The 26121-nt window shown below is 46.8% G+C and overlaps 1 protein-coding gene across 4 annotated transcripts in view; it reads right to left on the bottom strand.

Moving 5' to 3' along the window:
- The window catches only part of RBM44 (RNA binding motif protein 44), a 350280-nt gene that overhangs the window by 301068 nt on the left and 23091 nt on the right, over positions 1-26121 (bottom strand). For all 4 annotated transcript variants that reach the window (XM_040357500.1, XM_040357497.1, XM_040357498.1 and 1 more), the window contains exon 2: positions 16357-16516. In XM_040357500.1, the coding sequence (XP_040213434.1) occupies positions 16357-16501 (145 nt within the window). In that variant the 5' untranslated portion in view covers positions 16502-16516. The remainder of the gene's footprint in view (positions 1-16356; positions 16517-26121) is intronic.

Here is a 26121-nt window from a genome sequence, read left to right as displayed (position 1 = left end):
TACGAGGATCCTCATCAAGATGCTACCGCAGAAGACGCCTTGCTCGCTCTTCAACAGGGTCGCAGGCCAGCGGAGGACTACGTGTCTGAATTCCGGAGATGGCGTTCAGACACGAACTGGAATGATGCGGCTCCATGCTATCAGTTCCGCTTAGGGCTCTCGGAGCCACTTAAGGATGAATTGGCTCGGGTAGGTGTCCCTGGATCTCTGGATGCTCTGATCAACCTGACAATCCAGATTGATAGGCGCTTAAGAGAACGCAGGTCTGAACGGGCCGCTGGTCCATCTCGCCCAGTCTGGATGATGCCTCGGGTACCCTCCTTCTCCAACCCGTCTCCACCGATTCCCACGACTCCTGACACCTCAGAACCCATGCAGTTAGGTCTCCTCCGCCCTTCTCTCACACCAGAGAGGTGTTATTAACCCAACGTATGCCTCTATTGTGGAGAATCCGGACACTATGTAAGGACTTGCCCGGCTAAGCTCCGTAAGTGCTTTTCTATGTCGTCTGTTCATACGCCTGTTGTCCCAAATAATTCAACTTACCTGGCTATCCCCATTTCTTTCAGCTCCCAGGAGGGAATATCCAGGTCAACGCCATACTTGACTCCGGAGCCTGCAGCTGTTTTTTGGATCAGTCTTTTGCCACCAGACACCATATTCCTCTGCGCCCTAGAGCTACTGGACTTTCTGTACATTAAGCGGATGGATCGGTCTTAAAATCCGGGCCGGTCACCCAAGAAACCCTGCCTCTGGCCACGACCATTTCCAATACCCATCATTAACTACTGTGCCTAGATGTTATCGAGTCTCCTCTGTTCCCCATCAGCCTGGGCATGCCGTGGCTACAAGCCCACAACCCTCAAATCAATTGGATTACTGGGGAGATCAGTTTCAACTCTCCTTACTGCCGGCAACACTGCCTGCTAATGCGGTCATCTGCTCCCTCTCTGCTTTGTATGGACTCTGATGTCGAGATCCGCCAATCCATTCCTGAAGTATACCATGACTTTCTGGATGTCTTCAGCAAAAAGGGGGCCGAGACCCTTCCTCCGCATAGATCCTACGATTGCCCGATTGAGCTCCTCCCCGGAGCCGAAATCCCCTTCGGTAGGATCTTCCCTTTGACAGAACTTGAACTCAAAACCCTAAAGATCTACATTGATGATAATCTCTGGAAGGGATTTATCCATCTGTCTACTTCACCAGCAGGAGCAGGGATCTTCTTTGTAGAAAAGAAGGACCATACTCTCCGCCCGTGTGGACTATCAAGAACTTAAAGTGACCATCAAAAACCGGTACCCTCTTCCCTTGGTACCCGAGCTGTTTCAAAGACTGGGGGCCGCGGTGATCTTTACGAAACTGGATCTCCGTGGGGCCTACAACTTGGTGGGCATCCGAGATGGAGATGAGTGGGAGACTGCCTTCCGTACCCGCTTCGGGCACTTTGAATACTTAGTAATGCCCATTGGGCTCTGCAATGCCCCCGCCACATTCCAACATTTTGTGAATGATATCTTTAGAGACTACCTTGACCTTTTTGTTATCATTTACCTAGTTGACATCCTCATCTTCTCCCCTTCCTTGGACAAAACAATCGGGAACACGTCAAGAATGTGCTCAGATGACTTTGAATGCACGGACTTTATGCTAAACCCGAAAAGTGCGAGTTCGAACGTCAAAGCATACAATTCCTAGGACTCAATCTCTGTGGAGGGTGTCGAGGTGGATCCCCAGAAAGTCACTGCGATTGACTGGCCGGCGCCCGTGGACAAGAAGGGCGTCCAACGTTTTGTCGGATTCACAAACTTTTATAGGGTTAAGTTCATCAGAGGCTTCTCCAATATCATTGCTCCGATAAACTAACAGACTGTCCGGTTTTACTGGTCTCCAGAAGCCCAAACGGCTTTTGATACTCTTAAGAACTTGTTCACCTCCGCATCTGTCCTTAGACATCCTGACGCGAGCCTGCCCTACATCCTGGAGGTGGATGCGTCCGAAACAGCAGTTGGGGCGGTCCTTTCCCAAAGACAGGTACATCCTGTTGCCTTCTTTTCCCGCAAACTGTCAGAGGCAGAAAGGAACTACGATGTGGGCGAGCGGGAATTGTTGGCAATCAAGGCCGCTCTGGAAGAATGGCAGTATCTCTTGGAAGGCGCAGCACACCCGATCCTGATTTATACAGATCATAAAAACTTGGAATACTTGAAAGTCGCCAAGAGATTGAAACCACGCCAGACGGGCACTTTTCTTCACCAGATTCTCGTTTCATATAACGTACAGGGCAGGGTCGAAGAATACCAAGTCCGACGCCCTTTCTCGTATGTATGGTGGTTCGGAGACTCATACCCCCCCGGACACCATTCTGTCATCAGGGAACTTCCTACTGCTTCAAGGGGATCCGATATCAAATCGGGCAAGCCTCTTCTGGAATTTCCCCTTTATCAGGTTCAGATCTGCAACCTAAGGATGGTCTGCTGTGGTACCAAGACAACATTTTTGTGCCGGAAGGTCTACGGGTCAGTGTCCTGAGCTCTTGCCATGATCACGAGCTGGCCGGCCATTTCGGGGTACATAAGACTTCCGAACTCTTGCAACGTACATTTTGGTGGGAGGAATTATGTGGAGTCTTGTACCACATGCATTCGAAAAAAAGGGGAGCAAGTCTAGAGCTTGGGGATTACTAAAACCACTGCCAGTACCGGAAAGACCATGGAGGAGGATCTGCATGGACTTTATCGTGGAGCTTCCCCCTTCGGAGTGCTTCACCACTATCTTTGTGGTAATGGACAGACTTTCAAAAATGGCACACTTTTTGCCCATGAAGGGCACACCCTCTGCCCCTGAAACAGCTAAAATTTTCATCAAAGAAATTGTGAGGCTCCACGGTATCCCTGTAAATATTGTATCGGATCGGGGGGGGTACAATTTACTTACAGGTTTTGGAGAGCACTCTGAATCCCTCAAGATTGGCCTGTCATTTTCTTTAGCTTATCACCCACAGTCAAACGGCCAGACAGAAAGAACAAACCAGACTCTTGAACAATACTTACCAACAATGTGTCTGTTGCCTCTGGCTGAGTTTGCGTACAACAATTATGTCCACTCCGCCACTAAACAATCTCCCTTCTATGCAAATTACGGCTTTCACCCGTTGTTCATGTCCAATTCTGTCCCAGAGTGTACGGTACCTGCCGTTCAGGAGACATTGGATTTATTTATTTTTTTTCTATAATAACCACTTCAGACTCCACCAAGAACTAGAGACCTGCTCGTGGCTTTTTTTCTTCCATCGTCTAACGGTTTTGCATCATTTGTGGTTTTCTTTTTGAGCGCTTTTATTTTTTTTAAAGAACACGTGACCTTTCTACATTCATAGTGATCACCTACAGGCGTGTATTTCCATCATTATTCCATTAACCTCCATGTTTTATCCCTCCCCTCCCTCATGACTCCAGCTCTTATTGTTATTGTTTGGCAGTTTTACATTTCTCCCCGTTTATCCTCTTATCTCATTACTCAGTCTTTCCGCGTAGCTCCATGTTTTCTTGAAATCTTTCCAGTTTTTTCAATTTATCTTTAAAACCAATTTTTTCCTCTTCAACACTATCCTTCAGCTCCTCCATCCTATATGTTTCTTCCACAGCATCTATCCATTCCCATATTTGTGGGCTTTCAACTGCCATTGAGACATTGGATATCTTTAGCACAAATAATAAGATTTTACAGGAGACCAAGACGCAGGAGTACAATAAAGAAGTATTTGACAAGAGAAGGAGGGGAGAACTTAACCTGGAGCCCGGGCCCTGGGTGGCAGCCGGGCCCAGGAGATAGTGGGGGAGGGGCATTTTTTACCTCCCCTTTCCCCCACACCAGGCTTCCACCCTGGCAAAAAAAGTGTCCACAGGGTCCGCAGGTGCAGGGGCACCGGTTGTCACCACTGGAATGTCTGGGGAAGAAGCACCAGCTTCTGACACCATGCTGACCCGCTCACCTGACAGCCCTCAAGAGACTAATGTCAAGGTACAAGTGCACAAAAAAGAGAGACCCACCCTGCTTGCTGTACTGACCAAAAGGGGTATCCCAGGGGACTCCCCACCCTGACAAGAAAACTGCACAGCGATGCGGTCCGCTCTCCTTTACACTGTTTGTCCGAGTGTCTGAGGTAAAACTGCGCTGTTCGCACCGTTCAGAAAGTCCCCCCCCCAGCACTAGAGGCCAAAACCTGTTAAAAACCACACCAAGATGGCCACCTCAGGAAAAAGAGCGTGAGCTTCTAGAAAATGGCCGCCCGCTGTAACTGCCTGCGTCACAGCGCGGCTACAAGAGAATGGACACCGGCTTTGAAAATAGCAGCAGCGCGGCCACAAGAAAATGGCGCAGATTTAAAGAACAACAGTGCAGAGGACACTGAGGTGGACGAGAAGGCCGGCAAAACATAGTGGCCCCCAAGAGGAGGGACCCCCATGGCAGACCACACACAGAGCGGGCCCAGAACACCCTGCAGCCCCGAGCCAGGATAGGAAAAACAACCCCTCAGGTACATCCCAGGTCAGTCACAGCATGCATGGTGGAGGAGGGAAGGGACAGGAGGAGAGAAAAGGGAGGACACAAGACCCCCTAACCGATCCCCCCCCAGGAAAGCACAGCTGTTCCATCCTGCCAAGACAGGAGGAAAAGTACTTACCCGTCCCTGCGAGGACTGCTGGCACATTCCTGATAGACCCACTTCCGAGCAGTACGAAGTAGCTGCCGGCCACGGCCCACTGTGACCCAACAGCTAGCAGCCTGGTCATACGTGAGCCCCGGAGCAAAAAGCTCACCGGCCAGCCCCTGGAGCAATGGGATACGCCGTGGCCGACCCAGCGCGTAGCTAAGGCCTGCTCACGCTCGATGGCCGGACTGGGGGGGGGGTGGGGACTACAAGGATCTATATCATGGATATGCAATTAGCGGACCTCCAGCTGTTTCAGAACTACAAGTCTCATGAGGCATAGCAAGACTCTGACAGCCACAAGCATGACTACCAAAGGCAGAGGCATGATGGGACTTGTAGTTTTGCAACAGCTGGAGGTCCGCTAATTGCATATCTCTGATCTATATTATCCAGCCTGTCACCCAGCCAGCAGTTGATAGATCTCAGGATCAAAAAAAATAAAAAATCTTTCAAAATAAAAAGTTCAGGACCATGGGCTTATAAAAGGGAGCCAGGTCCTACTCTACTAGGCAGAAAAAAAACTGAGCTGCTCAGGGTAGTTTGAGGGGTTATGACCAGAGGGACCACCCCCTGGGCGGGGCTGTTTCAGCTTTGCTAAAGTTTACATATTTTAACCATCAACATCTCTGCCTAGTCCTCTCCTAATAGACGGAACATAACCCTACAGTCAAGAGTATAAGGAAGCTGTGTCCATCCATGGATGAAAGAGGAATCTATTTTAAGAGCCGCACGATTGTTACAAGATCGCCATCTTGATTCAACCACCCACACACACACGTTTATCGCAATTTTGAAACGGGACATGTTGGGTACCAATTTACTCAGCGTAACATTATCTTTCACAATATAACAAAATTGGGCTAACTTTACTGTGGCCTTATTTTTTTATATAAAAATAAAAAAGTATTTTTTCCCCAAAAATGCACTTCATAGTTTTTCTATTAAAATTGCTTCTCGGTTTAACCCTTAATTTACTCTAAACAGCCTCATTTCCCTTCTCCACACCTTATTTTCCTTGATTATTTTCCTATAAAATTTTTTTTGGTTTGCTTTATTCATTGATATTTTTACACCTTTAACATAGATTTACACGTTTCACATAAAAAAAAAAAGCGCAAAATTAAAAAATATATGCAATGTTAATAATAAAATTATAACTTTTCAATGCTTTGTACCATTGCTGACAGCTGAAGTGTAAACAAAAAAGGTGCCGTCGGTATCGGTAATTGGTATCGGTGAGTACTAAACAGAGACCCATTTCTTTACTAAACAGAGATCCATTTCTTTACACATTAAAGAAATGGAATTAAAAAAAATGTATTTGATTGAAGCAGAGTGTATGATGTCTTATTTTATTGCCATATTGTTTGATAACCTAGTGCTCAGGGGTTGTAAATCTTTAAAATAAAAAAGTTCAAAATCGTGATCTTTATTCTAAGCAAAAAAATAAATAAATCACAATTCTCATTTTATCCAGAATACATACATACATTAAAAAAAAAAAAAAATGTTCTCATTAATCTAGACTCAGTAACCCATGAGGACTAATTGAAAACAGAATTTTAGAAATGTCAGGGCGTGGCCTGGAGCGGCATGGGATAGGACGCTAGACGGCTGAGCTCCGCCGGACGAACATCCTTACCGTTATATCCTGAGCTTCCACCCGCAATTCCAAGCCCTGAACGGCTCTCACTAACCCCCGGGAGACGCTGTGACCATGTCCCCGCCAAAAGCATCCAAGGAGACTGTCTCCAAGCTCGAGCAGTATCGCCGTCAGAGGGACTCCCCGGGCAAAGATGGCGACGCCACGAGGACGGGGGAGACGGTTGGCGCCGACACAGCCAAGGTGCTGCAAGCTATCACATGCCAGGACGCAGTAATGGCCTGCCAAACCACCCTCACAGCGAGAATAGAGGAGGTGAAAGTGGACATTTCCCTGCTAAGGCAAGACATCCAAAAGCTGAGGGAGAGAGTCACTGAGGCGGAGGTAAGGCTGGGTGCTGTGGAGGACTCTCCCCCCCCCCCCTTCAACACTCCTCTGAGGCCATGCAGCTGCAGATCAACCAACTCTTGCAAAAGCAAGATGACCTCGAAAATAGAACCTGAAGGTGTAACCTTAGGTTCATCGGCCTTCCCAAGGGGGTGAAGGGGAGAGACCCGCAAGACTTCCTTGAAAAACTGTTGTGCGATACTAATGGCAGGGAGGCGTTTTCCCCCCATGTTCGCCGTGGAACGTGCAGACCGCATGTCGGGCAGGCCGCCACCAGCTGGGGCACCTCCTCGCACATTCATAGCGAAGCTCCTCAATTTCAGGGACAGAGATGCCATCCTACGCCTAAGCAGAGAGAAGGGCAACATCCCCTTTGACAACAAGATGGTGGCTGTTTTCTCGGCTGAGGTCCAACGCAAGCGCAAAACCTTCATGGAAGCCAAGCGGCGCCTAAGCATCAAACACCTGAAATACGCCATGTTGTTCCCGGCCTGTCTCCGTGTGGAGGGAGAAGACCGGGCACACTTCTTCGATGATCCTGAGGTCATTGCATGGCTAGAGCGGCAGGAAGAACGCAGATAAGTGCCTCATTTGCTTACTAAAAGATTTCAGTGCCTTTACCCTGCAGTTCATCCCATTTTCATCTGCGGGGAATTTTTGCTCCCTGGGTTTCTCCCCCCCCCACGTTGAGGGGGTTCTCCCCATTTGTTTCTGTTTGCCTCCGTGGGGTGGGCATCCCCCCCAACTTTTGTTTCTCCCTTATGCCTGAGATGGCCTTCCCTTTCTACTTTGTAATGGTGGGGGCACCACCTTGCATACTGACATTGCTCTCTGATACCCGGTGCCCCGACAGCCATATACCTGCAGAGGCTGCGAACTTAAGCTACAAGGCCCCCCGCGGGGAATGCTGCGACTATTGGCCTGCAATGCCTCTCACTGTGCTTCTTCCCCTATACACACACTGCTTGTTCCTGCATCGGAGGGGCGGGATGCCCACTATACCTGACCGCTCGCACAGCGCCTAGGGGACCCTGACAGGGTGGTTGCTACTTTTGTTTTATTTTCTTTGTTTTTTCTAAAGGAATTTTGTTCCCCCTTGTTGACTCCTTCCTCCGGTGGAGGGGAGCAATCTGCATAGAGGCTCGCAATGGACAGCGAGAACAGTCCTATGATGTGCCATAGCACACAGCAAAGTTTCGCCCCACCTGCAGCAACCCACGACCAGGACTGGAGGGGTTCTGCCATTATCGCAGTGCAGGCCTCCCAGGCTTGGTCTGTCCACTTACCATCTAAGACGCGGTTGGTGGTCAGTTTATTTTTGCTATTAAGTGTTTTTACTACGTTCTGGATGCTGCTCTTGCCATGTTGGCAGTTGAGGGTACACGCCCGCACCAGTTGGGGACAGTGCAGGGCAGGGTGGGGGGATGGGTGGGTTCAATTGTTCTACGTTTGTTTTGAACTTTTAGCAAAACTGTTTTAGGTGGTATCCAGATGTGACTGTGCCTGTGTGTAGAAGTACTTGAACGTGGTCCTTATTTGTTACAGATTGTAATTGAGTGTTGTCTGAATCCTGGAGTTTCATATTCCTCATGTCTCACCCCATGGCCACACTGAAGTTTAATTGGAACGTTCGTGGGATGAGAGACCCAATCAAGCGATCTGCGATTTTTGCAGTGCTCAAAAAACAGAGGGTGGATGTGGTGGTTCTGGTGGAGACACATGCAGAAGGCCCAGTCCAGAGAACACTTAGACGTTCGTGGGTGGGCTGGGGATTCCACTCAATCCACACTTCTCAATCCAGAGGGGTCTCGCTGTTGGTTGCCAAGACGTCTCAATTTGAACTCCAGGATTCAGTACTGGACCCGCAGGGCAGATATGTTTTTTTTAAAAGCGAAACTATATGGGGATGTGTTACTACTGATGGCATTCTATGTCCCACCTCCGTTTCAATCCACTATTCTGATTGCTGGGTTTGATTTTATGGCCCTTCACCCTGATACGCCAGCGGTCTGGCTAGGCGATTTTAATAACGTGCTAGATCCATCCCTGGATAGAATGGCTGTACCCTTGGCCGCGCCGGTGACGTCACGCCCCATGAGATTCGCGAGGCTCCTCAATCTAGTTGATACGTGGAGGTGCGGCCACCCCATGGACAGAGCATACTCCTGCTTCTCGGCCTTGCATCAATGTCCCGTATAGATTTAATACCAATTTCTAAATCCCTTCTCCCTAGGCTGAGGGATGCAGGATTTTCCCCCAGATCCCTCTCTGATCATTGCCCTTGTTCGGCGGAATTGTCACTACCCCAGGCCCGTCCACCGCCTTTGTGGTGGTTAAAACCATTCTGGCTAACCCTGCTCCCAGAGGATGCAGACTTGGCGACGGAATGGGAACAGTACTTTGATAGTAACTGACTGCTTCACCGCAGGCGGTCTGGGAGACTTTTAAACTACATGCACGCATGACACTCTCGTCCCGTATAAATACCCTCAAAAAAACATCCGCTGAGGCGCTAGATTGGGCCACGGAGCTTGTTCTTGCAAAAGAGGGGGAGTTCTCAGATAACCCGACCGCTGACTTTGCTGTACCTCAAACTCTGTTCTAAGACAGTTGACCAACTACACTATGAGAAGTCGAAGCGTAAGCTCTTCTTTCTTAGACAACGTTCGTTTGAGCACAGTGAGAGAGCGGAGAAGTTACTCGCTTATTTGGTGCACTGTGAGGAGAGGCCCCCGGTGGCGATTTCCCTTCGCTCTCCGGGCGGCGACCTCGTGACTGACCCGAGGCAGGTGACTTCTATGTTTAGGGATTTTTTTTCCTCCCTATATGACACAGTAGCCCCTGACGGTGACTGTCAGAAGAATTTCTCGCTGATCTATTGATCCCTCGACTGAGGAACAGGCACAGACATTGGAAGAGCCACTGACGGCGGATGAAATATCCAACGCGCTGGCTGGACTGCCAAAATCCAAGGCGCCAGGCTCAGGTGGCTTGCCATCGGAGTTCTACTCTGCCTACGCTGATACATTGGCTCCTAGACTTATTGCCCTTTATAACTCAATTTTTGACAGCTCTGAACTCCCGCCCTCAATGAGGGAAGCCACCATAGTACTGATCCCCAAGCCTGGGAAAGGACCCCCACCTGCCAGAATCATATCGCCACCATCTCCTTGCTTCAGGTAGACATCACAATATTGGCCAAGGTGCTTGCCCTCCGCCTCAACGCAGTGATCCTGTCCCTAGTACATGCCGATCAGGCGGGCTTCATGCCTGGTCGGAACACCTACTTCAACCTCAGAAGATTAATTAACCTTCAGGCAAAACATGACAATCCGGGATCTAGAATAATCGTTGCTTGGATACTGCCAAGGCATTCGATTCGGTGGAGTGGCGGTACCTTTGGACCTGCCTTGCAAAATTGGGCTTGGGCCCCAAATTCATCAAATGGGTACAGCTCCTCTACCAGGCACCGGTGGCCAGGGTTCTGGCCAACGGCTGGCCCTCGGACCAATTTCCCCTGCATTGAGACAAGGCAGGGCTGCCCCCTGTCGCCGCTGCTTTATGCACTGGCGGCAGAGCCACTCGCGATTGCCATACGCTCACACCCAGGTATAACGGGACTACGGAGGGGGTGGAGGAGAAGATTAGTATCTACACGGACGACACCCTTCTATACTTAGATGACTCTGATAACTCCCTTCCACTGGCTCTGGCCCTGATGGCGCCGAAGCGCTCTCTCAGAACTCTGGATCAATTGGGACAAGTCACAGATACTCCCTCTCGATAGCTACCCACCGCCCAGAGATAGGGCCCTCCTCTCATTACACCACCCAGAGATAGGGCCCTCCTTTCATTACAGAGAGTAACTGAAATTAAATATTTGGGGATTCGGACCACTAGAGACCCGGAAGATTATCTTTTTGAATGTCACGCCACTGTACGACATGCTGGGAGTCTCCCACTGGGAGTCACTGGTCCTATAAATCTAGTAAAAAAATGGTTCTATTACATGGTGTGGCATTCTCCGGTGTACCTGGTGCTCAGATGCTTCAGATCACTGGAAGCTCTCCTCAAACCGTTCTTCTGGGGCACTGCCTGACACAAACTCCCTTGGCATAGACTTAAGAACCCGACTGACCTTGCCGGACTGGCACTCCCTGACATTAACGCATATTATTTGGCTGCCCAGCTTTCACAGTTATTTCATGTGGATAAGGTAGACAGGGTCAGGTTCCTCCGCTTCTTATGCTCCACTTGGACCCAGGCCACAGAGGACCCTTTAGTAACAATAGTGGGAGGAGTTAGACCTTCAGGAGAAGGTCTAACCTTCAGCTATGATTAAGCATTGAGATCAATGCGAAACACGTCAGCCATTTTCCCTGCTGTATGCTGTGAATTTTTCCATTAATAAAGAGCACGTCTTTTTTCAAGACTATTTGGAGTGCGGCTGTCCATCTTCTTCCCTATCTGCATGTTCTGTGCATTGCCAGCACCCATTTGGTTCCTGAGCAGACAGTGATTGCCTGGAGGTGCTCACCTGGAGCGGCGGTTTCCTCACCTGTAGACCTTCAGGAGACCGCTACACATTGCTATATCACTATAGGAAAGTGTGAAGTGTGGCCTCAGACAGACTCCACATTGCGTCCCCGCATGGCTATACCCCCCTGTGGCACAATGCGGCCCTGCCCAAATTGAATGTTCCCTGGGACACTGAGGCGTGGAGCTCCAGGGAGATATATAATCTGTCCCACGTCACCAGGGGTGGAAAACTGAAGTCCTTTGACACATTGCAAACCGAGTACAATCTACCTGATCACATGCTCTTCCGGTACGCTCAGCTACGCCATGCATTCCATGCTCAGTTTCCTCAGGAAGACTTATCTTTAGCAGATAACCCCCTTGATGGCAGCAATCAAATACCCAGACCCCAAAAAGTTGATCTCAATTCCACACTATGTTGACTCTTCTGGGGGCGACCACGTCGGCCTATGCATTGAAATCACGATGGGAGGGAGAGGTGGGCGCCCTGGAGAATGATGAGTGGAGCAATGCTCTGAATGCATGCAAACTCGTATCCCCTAAACTATCGGACCGCCTCACACCAACCTTTTTTGTAAACAGAGCCTACCTCACGCCCCTTAGGGTATCTAGATACAAGAGGGGCTTCCCCACTGCCTGCTTGATGTGTGGCCAGGCTCTGGGCAACTTTTATGGAGCTGTAATCATATACTGTTTGTATATCCTATTGTTTCTGTATTTGCTCAATAAAGCTTTTTAAAAAATAAATAAAAAGAATTTTAGAAATGTCTAAATATATTAAAAGAGAAAAAAAAATGAATTTCAAACATGTACTTAACCACTTAAGCCCCGGACCAATATGCAGCCTAAAGACCCAAGGTGTTTTTACAGTTCGGGACTGCGTCGCTTTAACAGACAATTGCGCGGTCGTGCGACGTGGCTCCCAAACAAAATTGGCGTCCTTTTTTCCCCACAAATAGAGCTTTCTTTTGGTGGTATTTGATCACATCTGCGGTTTTTAGTTTTTGCGCTATAAACAAAAATAGAGCGACAATTTTGAAAAAAAAGCAATATTTTTTACTTTTTGCTGTAATAAATATCCCCCAAAAACATATATAAAAACATTTTTTTTCCTCAGTTTAGGCCGATACGTATTCTTCTACCTATTTTTAGTAAAAAAAATCGCAATAAGCGTTTATCGATTGGTTTGCGCAAAATTTATAGTGTTTACAAAATAGGGGATAGTTTTATTGCATTTTTATTTTTTATTTTTTTTTTACTACTAATGGCGGCGATCAGCAATTTTTTTCGTGACTGCGACATTATGGCGGACACTTCGGACAATTTTGACACATTTTTGGGACCATTGTCATTTTCACAATAAAGAATGCAATTTAAATGCATTTTTTGCTGTGAAAATGACAGTTGCAGTTTGGGAGTTAACCACAGGTGGCGCTGTAGGAGTTAGGGTGCACCTAGTATGTGTTTACAACTGTTTGGGGGTGTGGCTGTAGGAATGACGTCATCGATCGTGTCTTCCCTATAAAGGGAATGACGCGATCGATGCGCCGCCATAGTGAAGGACGGGGAAGCCGTGTTTACACACGGCTCTCCTCGTTCTTCAGCTCCGGGGAGCGATCGCGACGGAGCGGCTATAAACAAATAGCCGCGCCGTGGTCCCGGATCGCTCCCCGAGCGGACCCGACCTCCGCATGTAGCGGGGGGGGTCCCGATCGGACCCCCCACCCGCTAATAGGCGAGGACGTACCTATACGCCCATGTGCCTGTACGTGCCATATTGTGGACGTATATGTACATGCGGTGGTCCTTAAGTGGTTAAAGGATCACTAAAGGAATTTTTTTTTTTTTGCTAAAATGACTGTTACAGGGTATAGAGACATACAAGTTAACTGATTCCTTTTAAAAATAGATTAAATTCTATCATATAATGTGCCTCTAGTTTCACTTTCGGTTTTAAACTGGTTTCATGTTTATGTGAAGTAAAGAGACCCACATAACAAAAACAAACAAATCCAGGGCAGTGTTTTGTTTTTAAAATGAATCTGATTGGTTCTGAGGAGTTTTAGACACACAGCTTAGACCACAGTGAGAAGCTCCCATGAGATTTTTCATAAGGAGCCAGACAAGCAGGAAGTGTGGAGATCACAGCAGAATTACAGCTACTTCAAAGCAAAAACGAACAATGAGGACATGAAACCAGGACTGCAGTAAGGTAAAGGAAGCTATTTAGCTGGAAAAAAAATGTTCTTTAGTGATCCTTTAAGTACAGACTCTTCGAGTACTTCACATTTGCCAGCAATTACAGCCTCTGGTCTTTTTGTTTATGACGGAACAAGCTTTGCACACCTGGACTGGGGGATTTTATGCCATTCTTTGCAAATCTTCTCAAACTCCGTCAGGTTGGATGGGGACCAGCAGTAAAACAGACATTTGGAGGTCTCTCCAGAGATGTTCAATAGGCTTCAAGTCATGGCTCCTAGTTGGGCCACTTTAGGACATGCACAGAGTTGTCCCTAAGCCACTCCTGTGTTGTCTTGGCGGTGTGCTTAGGATTGTTGTCATGTTGAAAAGTAAACCTTCAGCCCAATCTGAGGTCGCAACACCCCCACGCTTCACTTTTGGGATAGTACAGGGCAGGTGATGAGCAGTGCCTGGTTTCCTCCAGATAGAATGTTTAGAATTAAGGCCAAAACAGTTCAATCTAGTTTTATCAGACCAGAAAATCTTGTTTCTCAGTCTGAAAGTTCTTCAGGTGCTTTTTTGCAAACTCCAAACAGGCTTACATGTGTTTTGCACTGAGGAGAAGCTTCCATCTAGCCACTCTGCCATAAAGCCAAGATCAGTGGAGGGCTGCACTGATTGATGGTTGTCTGTCTGTAACTGTGCCCAATCTCCACATAGGATTCTCTGGCATTCAGTCAGGGTTAGAATCAGGTTCTTGGTTACCTCTCTTATTAAGGCCCTCCCTTCCCCGATTGCTCAGTATGGCTGGGAGGAGTCCTGGTTGTGACAAACTTCTTCCATTTAAGAAATTTTGAAGGCTGCTGTGCAGCAGAAGTTTTTATGTCGCCTTCCCCATATCTGTGCCTTGCAATAATCCTGTCTGAGGTCTACGGGGAGTTCCTTTGACCTCATGGCTTTTGGTCTGATACAGTATGCACTGTCAGCTGTGAGGCCTTTTAGAGAGGAGAGGCCTGTGCTATTCCAAATCATGCCCAATCAATTTGATTTACCACAGGTGGACTCCAACCAAAAGGTGTAGAAACATCTCAGAACTAAGAAATGTGAGTCACCCGAGCTAAATTATAAGGTGTTGTTGCAAAGGGTCTGAATATGTATGCCGATGTGATTATTCAGCTTTTCCTTTTTGATACATTTGCACACATTTCTAAAATTCGGTTTTCACTTTGTCATGACGGTGTGTAGATGAGAATTTTTTTTATTTAACCACTTCCATACCGGACCAATTTTGGCACTCTCCCACAAGTAAAGCTCTTTTTTTTTTACTAGAAAAATCACTCAGCACCCCCAAACATAACGGGCCAGATTCAGACAGCGGCGTAGTTTTGTCCCGGCGTAGCGCATCTCATATGCGCTACGCCGACGTAACATTGAGAGGCAAGCTGAGTATTCACAAAGCACTTGCTCCCATATTTACGCCGGCGTAACGTAAATTGGCCGGCGTAAGCCCGCCTAATTCAAATTAGGAAGGTAGTGGGAGTGTTGTATTATAATTAACCGTGACCCCATGTAAATGAATGGCCGATCGAACGGCGCATGCACACGCATGCTCAGAATCACGTCGCAAATACTCCCTAAGATACGTTGGCTAAATGCTTTCGATGTGAACGTAACCTATGCCCAGCCCCATTCACGTACGACTTGCGCAAACTACGTAAAATCCGACGGCTGTTCCGACGTCCAAACCCTAACATGACTTACCCCTGCTTTATGAGGGATAACTTTACGCCGGACGTACGCCTTACGTAAACGGCGTAGCTTATTGCGACGGGCGCAAGTACGTTCGTGAATCGGTGTATCTAGGTCATTTACATATTTGACGCGTAAATCAACGGAAACGCCCCTAGCGGCCAGCGTAAATATGCACCCAAGACACAACGGCGTAAGGAGACTTGCGTTGGTCGGATCAAGCCAAAATTCAGGTGTATCTGGTTTCCTGAATACAGCGCATTGATAAGACGGCGCATCCTACAACTTACGCGGCGTATCAACAGATACATCGGCGTAAGTTGTCTGCGAATCCGGCCCAACATATTTCTCTTTAGTAGACACCCTAGGGAATAAAATGGTGGTCAATGCTACTGGGGAATCGAATGGAGCTTGAGGTAATGTCCTACGGGCTCCATACGATTCCCCAGTAGGACGGGTGTCTGTTTTGTGCACCGGCCGGCACACCAGACTTCTAGGCCTATTTGATCTGCAATATTATGGTTCATGTCTGCTATTGGATGGGGAGTTACTGCCCAAGAATCAGATTTGTATTGGCTGTTTTTCTGGAGTGAGCCTCTTGATTACATTATTGATCCTCTGTCACAGGGGATCATAGCAAGCTGGTAAGAAGTAATTTCTGCTGATTGGTGGAGGATTCAACACATTTTTGGACATATTTTACCAATATATGGACTTTTTGCACTGAGCACTGGTGTTCATTATATTATTTGGGGTTCATCAGTATCAATTATTTATGGAAGTTATTTTTCAGGGAGTTTTGGATCAATCATTTTTGAGCTATATTTATTGGTTCATTATTAATTTGATATTAACAAATTTGTTTATTTCTCACAGCATTTATTCATGTTTTAATTCACCTTATATTATTGATACGAGTTGGTGTTATTTATTGTATTCATCACAAGCCTGATTTGGGTACCATTTCTTTGATTTATTTTGCCAATTTTTTTGTTAATTTACAACAAATGGTTAGGGGGCTAGCGCGATTTATTCTTCTTTCCACTGTATATCAGGGCCCAGCAGCTAAAGGGTTAAATAAATGTGTATGTGATAGTAAAATTTAGTTATGCATAAACAAATCACTGTTGTCTTTGACACTGCATGTATTCTGGATCTAGCACACTTAGGATGTACTCACCTGCATAGCTATTAAAGCATGTTTGTGGTGCAGGTATGTTCGTCAAGTCTTCATAGTAGGATGGAAAATCTGGAAATGTCACCGAATATGCCACTGTAGTGAGACCATAAGATAGAGGCATAATATTCTGGCTGAAGGGTAGCATGTTTCCTGTATTAAACTGAAACATGGAGCCCTATTAAAAGAGACTTGTGATTTATAACACACGCTTAACATGGGCTCCTGCAAATCAAAAATGCAGTTCTATTGTTTTAAGGCCATAAAATGTACATAATGTGTTAGATGTTTATTGATCAAAAAAAAAAAAAGAAAAGTTACAGTTACTAGATAATTACAATCAAAAACACAAAAAAATAAAATAAAATGGTAACTGGTATTTAAGAGCTATTGTTTTGGTCATTAATCCCCACCGACAGAACAAAATGCAAGAGACATCTTCACCTGTTGGACGGACAGCACTCTCTCAACAAAGTGGGTATTCAGACTTCAACCAGGAGAGGACTAGGCAGGAAACAGGTTAAAATTTTTAAACCGATAAAAAAAAAAAACTGTACAGTACCGCCCGGGGGGCGGTCCCTCTAGGTACAACCCCTCTCCCTGCATCTAGAAGCTCAGTTCGTCAAATAGCAGTACAAACAAAAAAGGAGGGGTGGGTGGTGTGTGCGTCCATGAACTCAGAGAAGGATTTTACGTTGAGTACAAAAATCCTATTTTCTCTTTCGTTAATGGGCGGACACAGCACTCTTGGCCAAGTGGGACGTCCCAAAGCAGTGTTAAAAAAAAAATGAGGGGTGAGAACAGCATTAAAAAACAAAACTACACCCAAACAAAAACCAGAGCTGCTCAACGGAGGAGGTGCAACTTTAAAACCGCTGCCTGCAAAACCTTGCGGCCGAAGGAAGCATCCAAAGATGGACTCAAAACAACCTTGTAAAATTTTGTGAAAGTGAACGGACGACCAAGTCGCCGCCTTACACACCTGGGAAACGGATGCTAGGTGTCGGAAAGCCCAAGAGGCACCCATTGCCCTGGTCGATTGCGCCGTGACAGGAAAGGGGGGCGCCCGCCCCTTTAGGGCATAAGCTTAGATCACGATCTGCCTGATCCACCTCGAAATGGTGGCAGACGAGACCGCCAGGCCATTCTTAGGACAAGCTACTGAAACAATGAGTCAGATCTCCGGAACGGAGCCGTAGAAGACAGGTACACCCGCAGAGCCTGGACAACATCCAAAAAATGCAACAGGCTCTTTTGGATACGACGGGCAAGGACACAAGGATGGAAGTACAATATCCTCATTGAGATGAAAGGCCGAAGCTACCTTAGGAAGAAAGGAAGGCTGCGGACGCAGCACTACCTTATCCTTGTGAAAGACCAGAAACAGGGCCTTGCAAGACAAGGCCGCCAGCTCAGAAACACGTCTGACGAAAGTAATAGCCACCAAGAAGACCACCTTCTGAGAAAGTGTCAGCAAGAGAATCTCCCAAATGTTCTCAAACGGTGGTTTCTGAAGCGCTGAGAGGACCAGGTTCAAGTCCCGCGGAGGACGGACCAGAGGGGCCACATGCCGAACCCCCTGTACAAACTTACTCATTAGCGAGTGAGCCGCCAAGGGTCTCTGAAAAAAGATCACCAAGGCAGAAATCTGCCCCTTAATCGTACTTAAGGCAAGCTTTTGGTCCAGCTCACGCTGTAAGAACAGTAGGACCCTGGAAACCAAAAAGGTACACGGACACCACCCCATCTCCTCACACAGAGAGATGCAAGACTTCCATGTGCGATGGTAAATCTTCCTGGAAGCCGATTTTCGTGCCCTCAACATGGCAAAAATCACTGAATGACAGGTCTCTGTCCCTCAACACCTGGCTTTTAACAGCCAGGCTGTTAAAGCAGGATGAAGTATGGGAACTTGCGACAGAAGGTCCTCTCGCAGCGGTAGATGCCAGGGAAGGTCTGCCACCAGACGCACTAGGTCGGCGTACCAGGGAGGCCAAGGCCAATCCGGACGCAACTAGGATCATTGGGATCCCTTCGACCTCCACCCTGCGAAGCAGACGTGGAAGAAGTTTGTTCCCTGGAGTGCTAACCCCTAACTAGGCTCCCGGCAATCACACACCCGGCCGCAATGGGTACTAGATATGGTATCCTAGGGACATTTGTTCAGTCTTCCCTAGTCTAAAGTCCCCTCCATCCTCTGCCACGGCCCCCATATTCTTACGAATTTTCCAATATTCCCTTGTCGGGTAAAATACACTCTTTCGTTTGAGATTGTTAATTTCATGGATGCAAGCCAGTTTACTACTGTCGGGGGGGGTCTGTGCCTGCCATTTTTGGGCTATCGTCTTACGTGCCTGAAAGAGGCATCTTAGTATAGCTTCCCCGCTGCCTTGCGGGACTCTTGTGTCCTCTATGCTCCCCAAGAGTCAGGTCCTAGCCACTGGGTCCAGGGATGTTCCAAATGCCTTGTTTATCCACTCTACTATTTCCACCCAGTAGCTATAAAGTTTGGGGCATTTCCAGACCATGTGTATTCGGTCCCCTTTCTCCTTACATCTCGGGCATTCATTATTTTGTTTCCACCCCAGTTTAAACATTTTATGCGGGGTATGATATACCCTGTGTATTAAAAACAAGTGGGACATCCTTTGCGCTGGCGCAATTGAGACCAGTGTGCCTTGTTGAAGGATCCTATCCCACTGTTCGGGTGATATTATTCCTAAGTCTCTTTCCCACGCTGCTTTACTCTTGGCTGGACCCCATCTGCTTATTGCACCAGTGCTCAAACTAATATATACTACTGATATTAAGCCCTTGGCAGTGCTTGCCTTGATTACCTTAAGGAGAACGGGAATCTGAGTCCATATAATTGGTTTAGAGCTAAATTGTGCTTGAATAGCGTGGCGAACCTGCAAGTATTTGTAAAATGTTTTGTTTGAGATATTAAATTCCCTTGTTAAATCTAAAAATGTTTTTAGGGTATTACCCTCGAACAAGTGGTTTAGTCGGGTAATGCCCCGACTCTTCCACTCGCTTGATTCTTCTATACCTGTTATTTCCTGGAGATTGTTATTTTTCCATAGGGGCGAAAACTCTGTTAGGCCATTATATCCCAGTAAGGTCTTCGTTATATGCCATATTTTAATAGTTAGTTTTATTGTTGGATGTTTGTGGGGGAAAAAGTGTGCCTCTAGAGCCTCCACCAGCAATTTGTGGGGGTTGCGTGACAACATCAAACGGCTAATAGAGCCATTACTCTCAGCGGTTCCGCACCCTGCCAAATGTTGCAATTGAGACGCAATAAAATATAGCTTTGGGTGTGGAACCGCCATACCCCCTTCTTTTACTGGTAATTGGAGTGTTTGCAAACTTATCCTGGCTTGGCCTCCTCTCCATATAAGTTCACGAAATAGAGAGTCTATATTTTTGAACCAGATATATCCTAACCATAAGGGTGCGTTGTGGAGGACGTATAATAATTGTGGCTGCCACAGCATTTTAATTAGGTTGCATCGTCCTGCTACGGACAGGGGAAGTCTTTTCCAAATATCGCATTTATTTTTCCACTTTAATAATAATGGGGCGAGATTTAACTTCGCGTATTGAGTGACATCTTGCGTTATCCAGATCCCTAGATATTTGAATTGTGTGACCACACTTAATTGAGAGGTGCATGGCGGGAGCTGAAAATCGGCTGGTTCCAGTGGTAGAAGGACAGATTTTTCCCAGTTGATTGTCAAAACTGTGAAATGACCAAAGTCACCCACAAGTTGCATCACTATCTAAGGTGGACTCAAAATCCGAGAGAAAACAAAATGTCGTCTGCAAATAATGCAATCTTATCTTCTCCTTGGTGTCTTCTAAATTCCATTATGTCCGACCTCGCCCTGGCCATTATTGCGAGTGGTTCCATGGCGAGGGCGAACAGAAGGGGAGATAGAGGACACCCCTGCCTCGTCCCTCTCTCCAGTTGGAAAACTTCTGACATCTCATTATTGATTTTAACTTTGGCTCTTGGCTCGCTGTATAGCAACTTGACCCATCTAATAAAGCGAGGTCCGATGCCAAATTTCTCTAGGCATCAAGAGATAGCACTGCTCTCGGTCTTGCATTATCCGTTGGTATTTGTATATTTAAAAAAGTTCTTATGTTCGTAGCTGTTGCCCTGCCTGGTATAAACCCTGATTGGTCTGGGTGGATGAGGCTACTAATAAATCTATTTAGACGCATTGCTAGGATTTTAGCTAGGATCTTAACGTCCGTGGTCAGCAAAGAGATTGGACGATAAGATGAGGGCAACAATTTGTCTTTCCCCTCCTTGTGGATTACTATGATCGTTGCTTCCAACATTGATCGGGGGAGTGTACCTCCGTTTTCAGCCCCCTCCAAAGCCTTCAGCAACTCTGGAAGCAAAATCTCGCCAAGTTTCTTATATACCTCTATAGGTAACCCATCTGGGCCAGGGGATTTTTGGTTTGGCATCTCTGCCACTGCTTGTTGGATCTCGCCTAAGGTAATTGGTGCTTCTAGGACCTGTCTATCCTCAACCGGCAAAGTGGGGACTGTTATTTTCTGGAAAAAGATTTGCATGGCTTCTCTCCCGGCCCCCCCTTTAGATCTATACAGTTCCTTATATTATTCTGCAAGCGTTTGTAGGATCACTTGACTGTCCATAGAGATTTCTCCCGCTATTGTCCTTATTGCTAGGATGTTTGACGGGGGGGAATTAGTTCTGCTCAGAAGCGATAAGATCCGCCCTACCTTCTCACCCTCGCCATACTGACATTGCCTTTGTAGGGTTCGCTTATTCTCTGCACTTCTCAGGGTAGCTGTTCTATACTCTCGCTGTTTTGTCAACCATGCTTCCCGCATGGCTGGATTGGGCTGTTCTATGAATCTCAGCTCTGCTTGAGTGGACTCACGAGCCAGCTTGCCCTCCTGCTCTCTCCCTTCTCTTTTTACCCTGGCAACCTCCTGAATTAGTAGGCCTCGCATGACGGCTTTCAAAGAGTCCCAAACTATTGCCGTTGATGCGGTTCCTGTATTAATGTATACATACTCTTTTAGTTTAACCTCCAAGGTTCCCAAGTCACCAATCAGCTCCAGCCATCCTGGGTTAAATTTCCATTCATTACGAGAGATTTTAACTCCAGTCTTTATTATTAGCACCAGAGGGGAATGGTCCGAGACTCCTCTGGGGCCATAATATATTTTCTTTACCCGGGGTATTACATCCTCGCTACCCACAGCCAAATCTATTCTGGAGAGTGTATGGTGGGAGCTGGAGTAGCAAGAGTATTGGCGATCCTGTGGAAAAAAAGTTCTCCATATATCCCTCATCCCTATTTCCTCCAAAAATCGAGCTAGTCGCCCCTCCCCTATTTTTTTCCCAGGAGGGAATCTATCCAGGCTTCTATCCAAGACCTCGTTGTAGTCCCCTACAGCTATCACCGGAACAGCTGTTTTATCGAGTATAAACTCTAAGAGCTTATGTAAAACCTCTAGCTTAAATGGTGGTGGGATGTACATATTGGCCAGCACGTATGGGCTATTTTCAATTAGGCAAGAAAGAAATATATAATGCCCTTGGTCATCTATCTGAGACTCAGTGCAGGAAAACGTCACACCCTTGCCCACCATTATACTCACCCCCCTTGAATAAGAGGAGTGCACCGAGTGAAACTGGGCTTGAAATTTGCGACTATTCAGCAATGGAACTGAGTCCTTAGTCATATGTGTCTCTTGCAGGCATATCAATCCCGGGATACTATCTTCCAGGAGTGACATAACTGCTGATCTCTTGATTGGATCCCCCATTCCTCTTACATTCCAAGAGGTGATGGCCAATATCCTGCATCTAGACAGATTGTCATAATAATAGAGCACTCAACTTTAGTCCGGCAGCATAGGTATATGGCCATCTCACTCCACTGTGTGAACCTGGTCGCCCAATGGCCTCCCCTCACTCACCCCTCCCATTTCCGCCCCCCCTAACGGCACAACTCTCAATTTGTATAATATACGTTTCCTAGCCCCACCCTTTAACCCCTGCCCTACCCTCCCTCCCACCTGCCCCCTTCCTACCCCGCCCTGCTGGGCACCCCTTGGGGACTTGTCTAGTGACCTCTCTACACTCCCTCACTCCCATCCTGTAGTCACACAGACGCGTGTCGCCCGCTCCCTCACTCTCTCTCCCAAAAAAAAAAGTAAAGACAGGCAGCAAGCCTGGAAGAGGAAAAGCAGTAACCAAGCCCCTCCCCCCTCCTTAACAATATGGTACCCCTCTTGTACCAGATCCCTGGTATACAACCCTATGAGGAAAAAACATTTTATTCATAAATCATAAATGTACATACAGTAGGTCACAGAGCAAACCTTAATTCAACATATCGCTATTTGTAACATTTACCCAAAGGTGCTAATTGTTTCTTACCAGTTACTAAAAATACCCCCGTGGGTTTTAATGTGAGTGTTACTATTTATATGACCAATATTCCCCCAAACGAAAGTGAGGGGGGGGAGCGATACCACAACTCCCAAAGAAGTAAATAAAGATTCTTTATAGTACCGCCTCTCCCCACCTCCGTGAGAGTTGGAGCATTGGACCTGTGAGGTATACCAATTTGCTTTCTGTGCTTCGTGATAAAAGTAATTACCACCCCCCTTTTCCCCCTCTTTTTTCTCCTTCCCCCTCTTCCCCTTTCTTAAATAATTAATTGCATAATAATGTTATCGTTAGGGCCCCATTACCGAGCTTCATAAATGCCTATACCCTGTGTCTATTAAATCTTGTAGAAATAAATACGTGAATGTCGCCAAGTGTCCATAAATAACTCGAGTAAACAAGAAAATAAAAAAAAAATATATATATATATATATATATATATATATATATATATATATATATATATATATATATATATATATATATATATATATATATATATATATATATAAAAACTTTGTTTCCCCACCTCCGTGAAAGTGAGAGTATTAATAGTGTTGGGTATACAAATATACTTGCTGTGCTTGGTATCAAAAAATTATTGCCATGCACCTTTATGTAATCGATCTCACAGTTATAATACTGACATTAGGACCCTATTACCAAGCTGTCGTTGATCCCTATACTCTGTCTGCCTAGTTAGACAAAAAAAAAATTATATATATATTTCTGGGGGAGAACAATAAAAGGTTTCCAAAGCACCAGAACCTCCGGACCGCTCATGAATTATTGAACCGTCTGTGGCCTGGTCCCTCTGCTTTGTTATCCTCCAGTATCATGTGTTTATTTTACCTTTACCGTGCCCTTTCCCTTCCCTCCCCTCTCCCTCCACTTAAGGAAACCTTATTTAGCCTTTGGACATTGTTTTGACTAGCTGGTCTGCATCTCCTTTTTCCTCCCCCCTATCTAAACAGTCCCTGATGACGGGACTAATGTCCAAGTCCAAAAAGAAAAAAGGGGGAGAGAGAAAAAAAAAAAAAAAAGGGGAAGGGGGGGGCAAAAGAAAGGGGGGGGGGGAGTTCTCTCTTCCTCTTCTTCACTTCTTTCTTGATTATATGGGCTTTACGCGTTCATCACTGGGGAGCTATAGGACTATAGCGCCGATTTATTTGTCTCCAGCCAATCAGAGACTTCCATTGGGTCATTGAAAAAGATAGTCCTACCCAGAGTGACTATTCTAAGGCGAGCCGGATATAAAAGAGCATAGGTGATTCTATATTTCTGAAGAGACTTAATTGGTATAAACTCAGCTCTCCATTTCTGTAGATCTGGTGAGAAATCGGGGTATATTGAAACTCTTGCTCCATTATATATGAGGTCCCCCATCTCCCTGGCTTTCTGTAGCATGGTCATCTTGTCAGTGTAGTTAAGCAACTTTAGTAGCATAGGCCTTGGATGCTTCCCCTGCTGGATTACCTTAAATGGGACCCTGTGGGCCCTTTCAATAGAGAAGAAGGGCGAGAAACTATCAGAGCCAAAAATTTCACTACACCAGTTCTCCATAAAAGTGATGGGATTTGTGCCTTCACATTGCTCTGGGAGGCCTACCACTCTCACATTGTTTCTCCGAAGTCTGTTTTCCATTGCGTCCAACTTGGCCGCTTGGAGGTCCGTTAGCTCCTGTAGCCCCTTAAGTTCCCCCTGCAATGGGAACAGCATGATTTCCACTATGCTTAACCTCTCCTCTAGCGCATTCGTTCTTGCAACAGTCCTATGTAGCTCTTGGCTCATGGATATCAATTCCTCCTTTAAACTCTTTAACTGGGTATCAAATTTTACCATATAGCCCTTGCATGAGTTAACTGTGCACAGAACCTCTATTTAGGTAGCTTCCCCTTCTGTTGTCAGACCGGCTATGGAGGGGTCTATTTCACCAAATGATACGGTAGTAATCGATGAATTTACAGTCCCGGATACCTCACCCCCCGATCCTTTGGTACTCACGTTTTTGGTGCATGCTGTACCAGTAGTGCTACTGGGTTTTATGGCTGTTTGACCCTGGCTCCTTCTATCATGTGGTGCCCCCATCTGCGACTTGAGTTGAGCTGTGACTGTAGGTAGCTGGCCTTTAGCTGGTGAGTTTGAAGAGAGTTGCACAGATCGCTCCATCTTTGCAGCGGATGCCTGGGTGTTTTTCGCTGACCTTGTAGAAGACATTCCTTCCTGCAATTTGGGGGCGTTGGGCATAATAAACCTTCTTGTATAAGCGATGGCAACAGGTGACAAATAGTCCACAAGTGTCGCTGGTATGTATAGTAAAGCCGTTATATCATAAAGTGTGGTGAAATATAGCTGTAGATGACAGAATCTCCAATGGGCACCGCTATGGAGCAGGAGGGTCGGGGGTCAGCGGTCAAGCTGTATTCTGCAGCCTTTGATGCGCAGCACTTAGAGCAAGGAGTAGTGCAGGCAAAAAAATAAATAAAAAATAAATAAAAAAATTGCTATGTTTTACAAGGCACAAATCTCCAGCTAAAGAGCCAAAGGGACCAGTGAATATAGCTCTGTCCCCTTATATTGATTTTAATGTAGGTTTTTTTTTTTAGTGCAGGTTTATTGTCCAGGGGATGTGTTCTGCAAGCTTGTTACAACGTGCCCCAGAAGTTTGGCAACAAAGGAACAGGCATAGGAAATTCTTTTTTTTTACAGACCAAAAGACCTCTGGCAATAGCACTTTGGGGGCAGCAGACAATAGGCAGTAAGTCAGTCAGTCCTGCAGGGTCCACACTAACCCTCACTCTATCCAGGGCGCCGTTTCCACGTTGGTGCACGGCTAGCTAGCTCCCCGAGATCTCGCGGCTCCCCGAGATCCCGCGAGACTTCGGGGTACCTCCGTAGGCTCTGAAGCTTGCTTCCCCTGCTACCAGCCGGGGATCCGACCCCGCTCTGGCACCACAAACCAAGCTCCGCTGCCGCCGCGCCTCCTCGCCAATCCACGCCCGCTCACTACTCTCCGGGTAGGAAGAGGGGGGCGCAGTCACGCTGGAACAGGGAGAGGACGAGAGAGGCTGCGATGCTCGGCGGGGACACAGAGCGCAGACACGGTCAGGCTCCAATCACTAGTAATCACTGGTAAGGCTTCACATGCTTCACATGCTTCCAATGCTGCCGTAGAAAGGGGGGAGGTATCACTCGGGTCCTGTGGCCATCAGGAGTCGCTTACGCTTCCATGCAATAGCAGGGGAATCGGGGAGAGAGAGCAGAGGTACACACGCTCACTCACTCCACCATACTCTCCTACGTCCGGTCACGCCCCCCCAGAC

This window comes from Rana temporaria, chromosome 6 (genome assembly GCF_905171775.1).
Source record: "Rana temporaria chromosome 6, aRanTem1.1, whole genome shotgun sequence".
NCBI lineage: Eukaryota > Metazoa > Chordata > Amphibia > Anura > Ranidae > Rana > Rana temporaria.
This window is presented reverse-complemented; position numbering and strand designations above follow the sequence as displayed.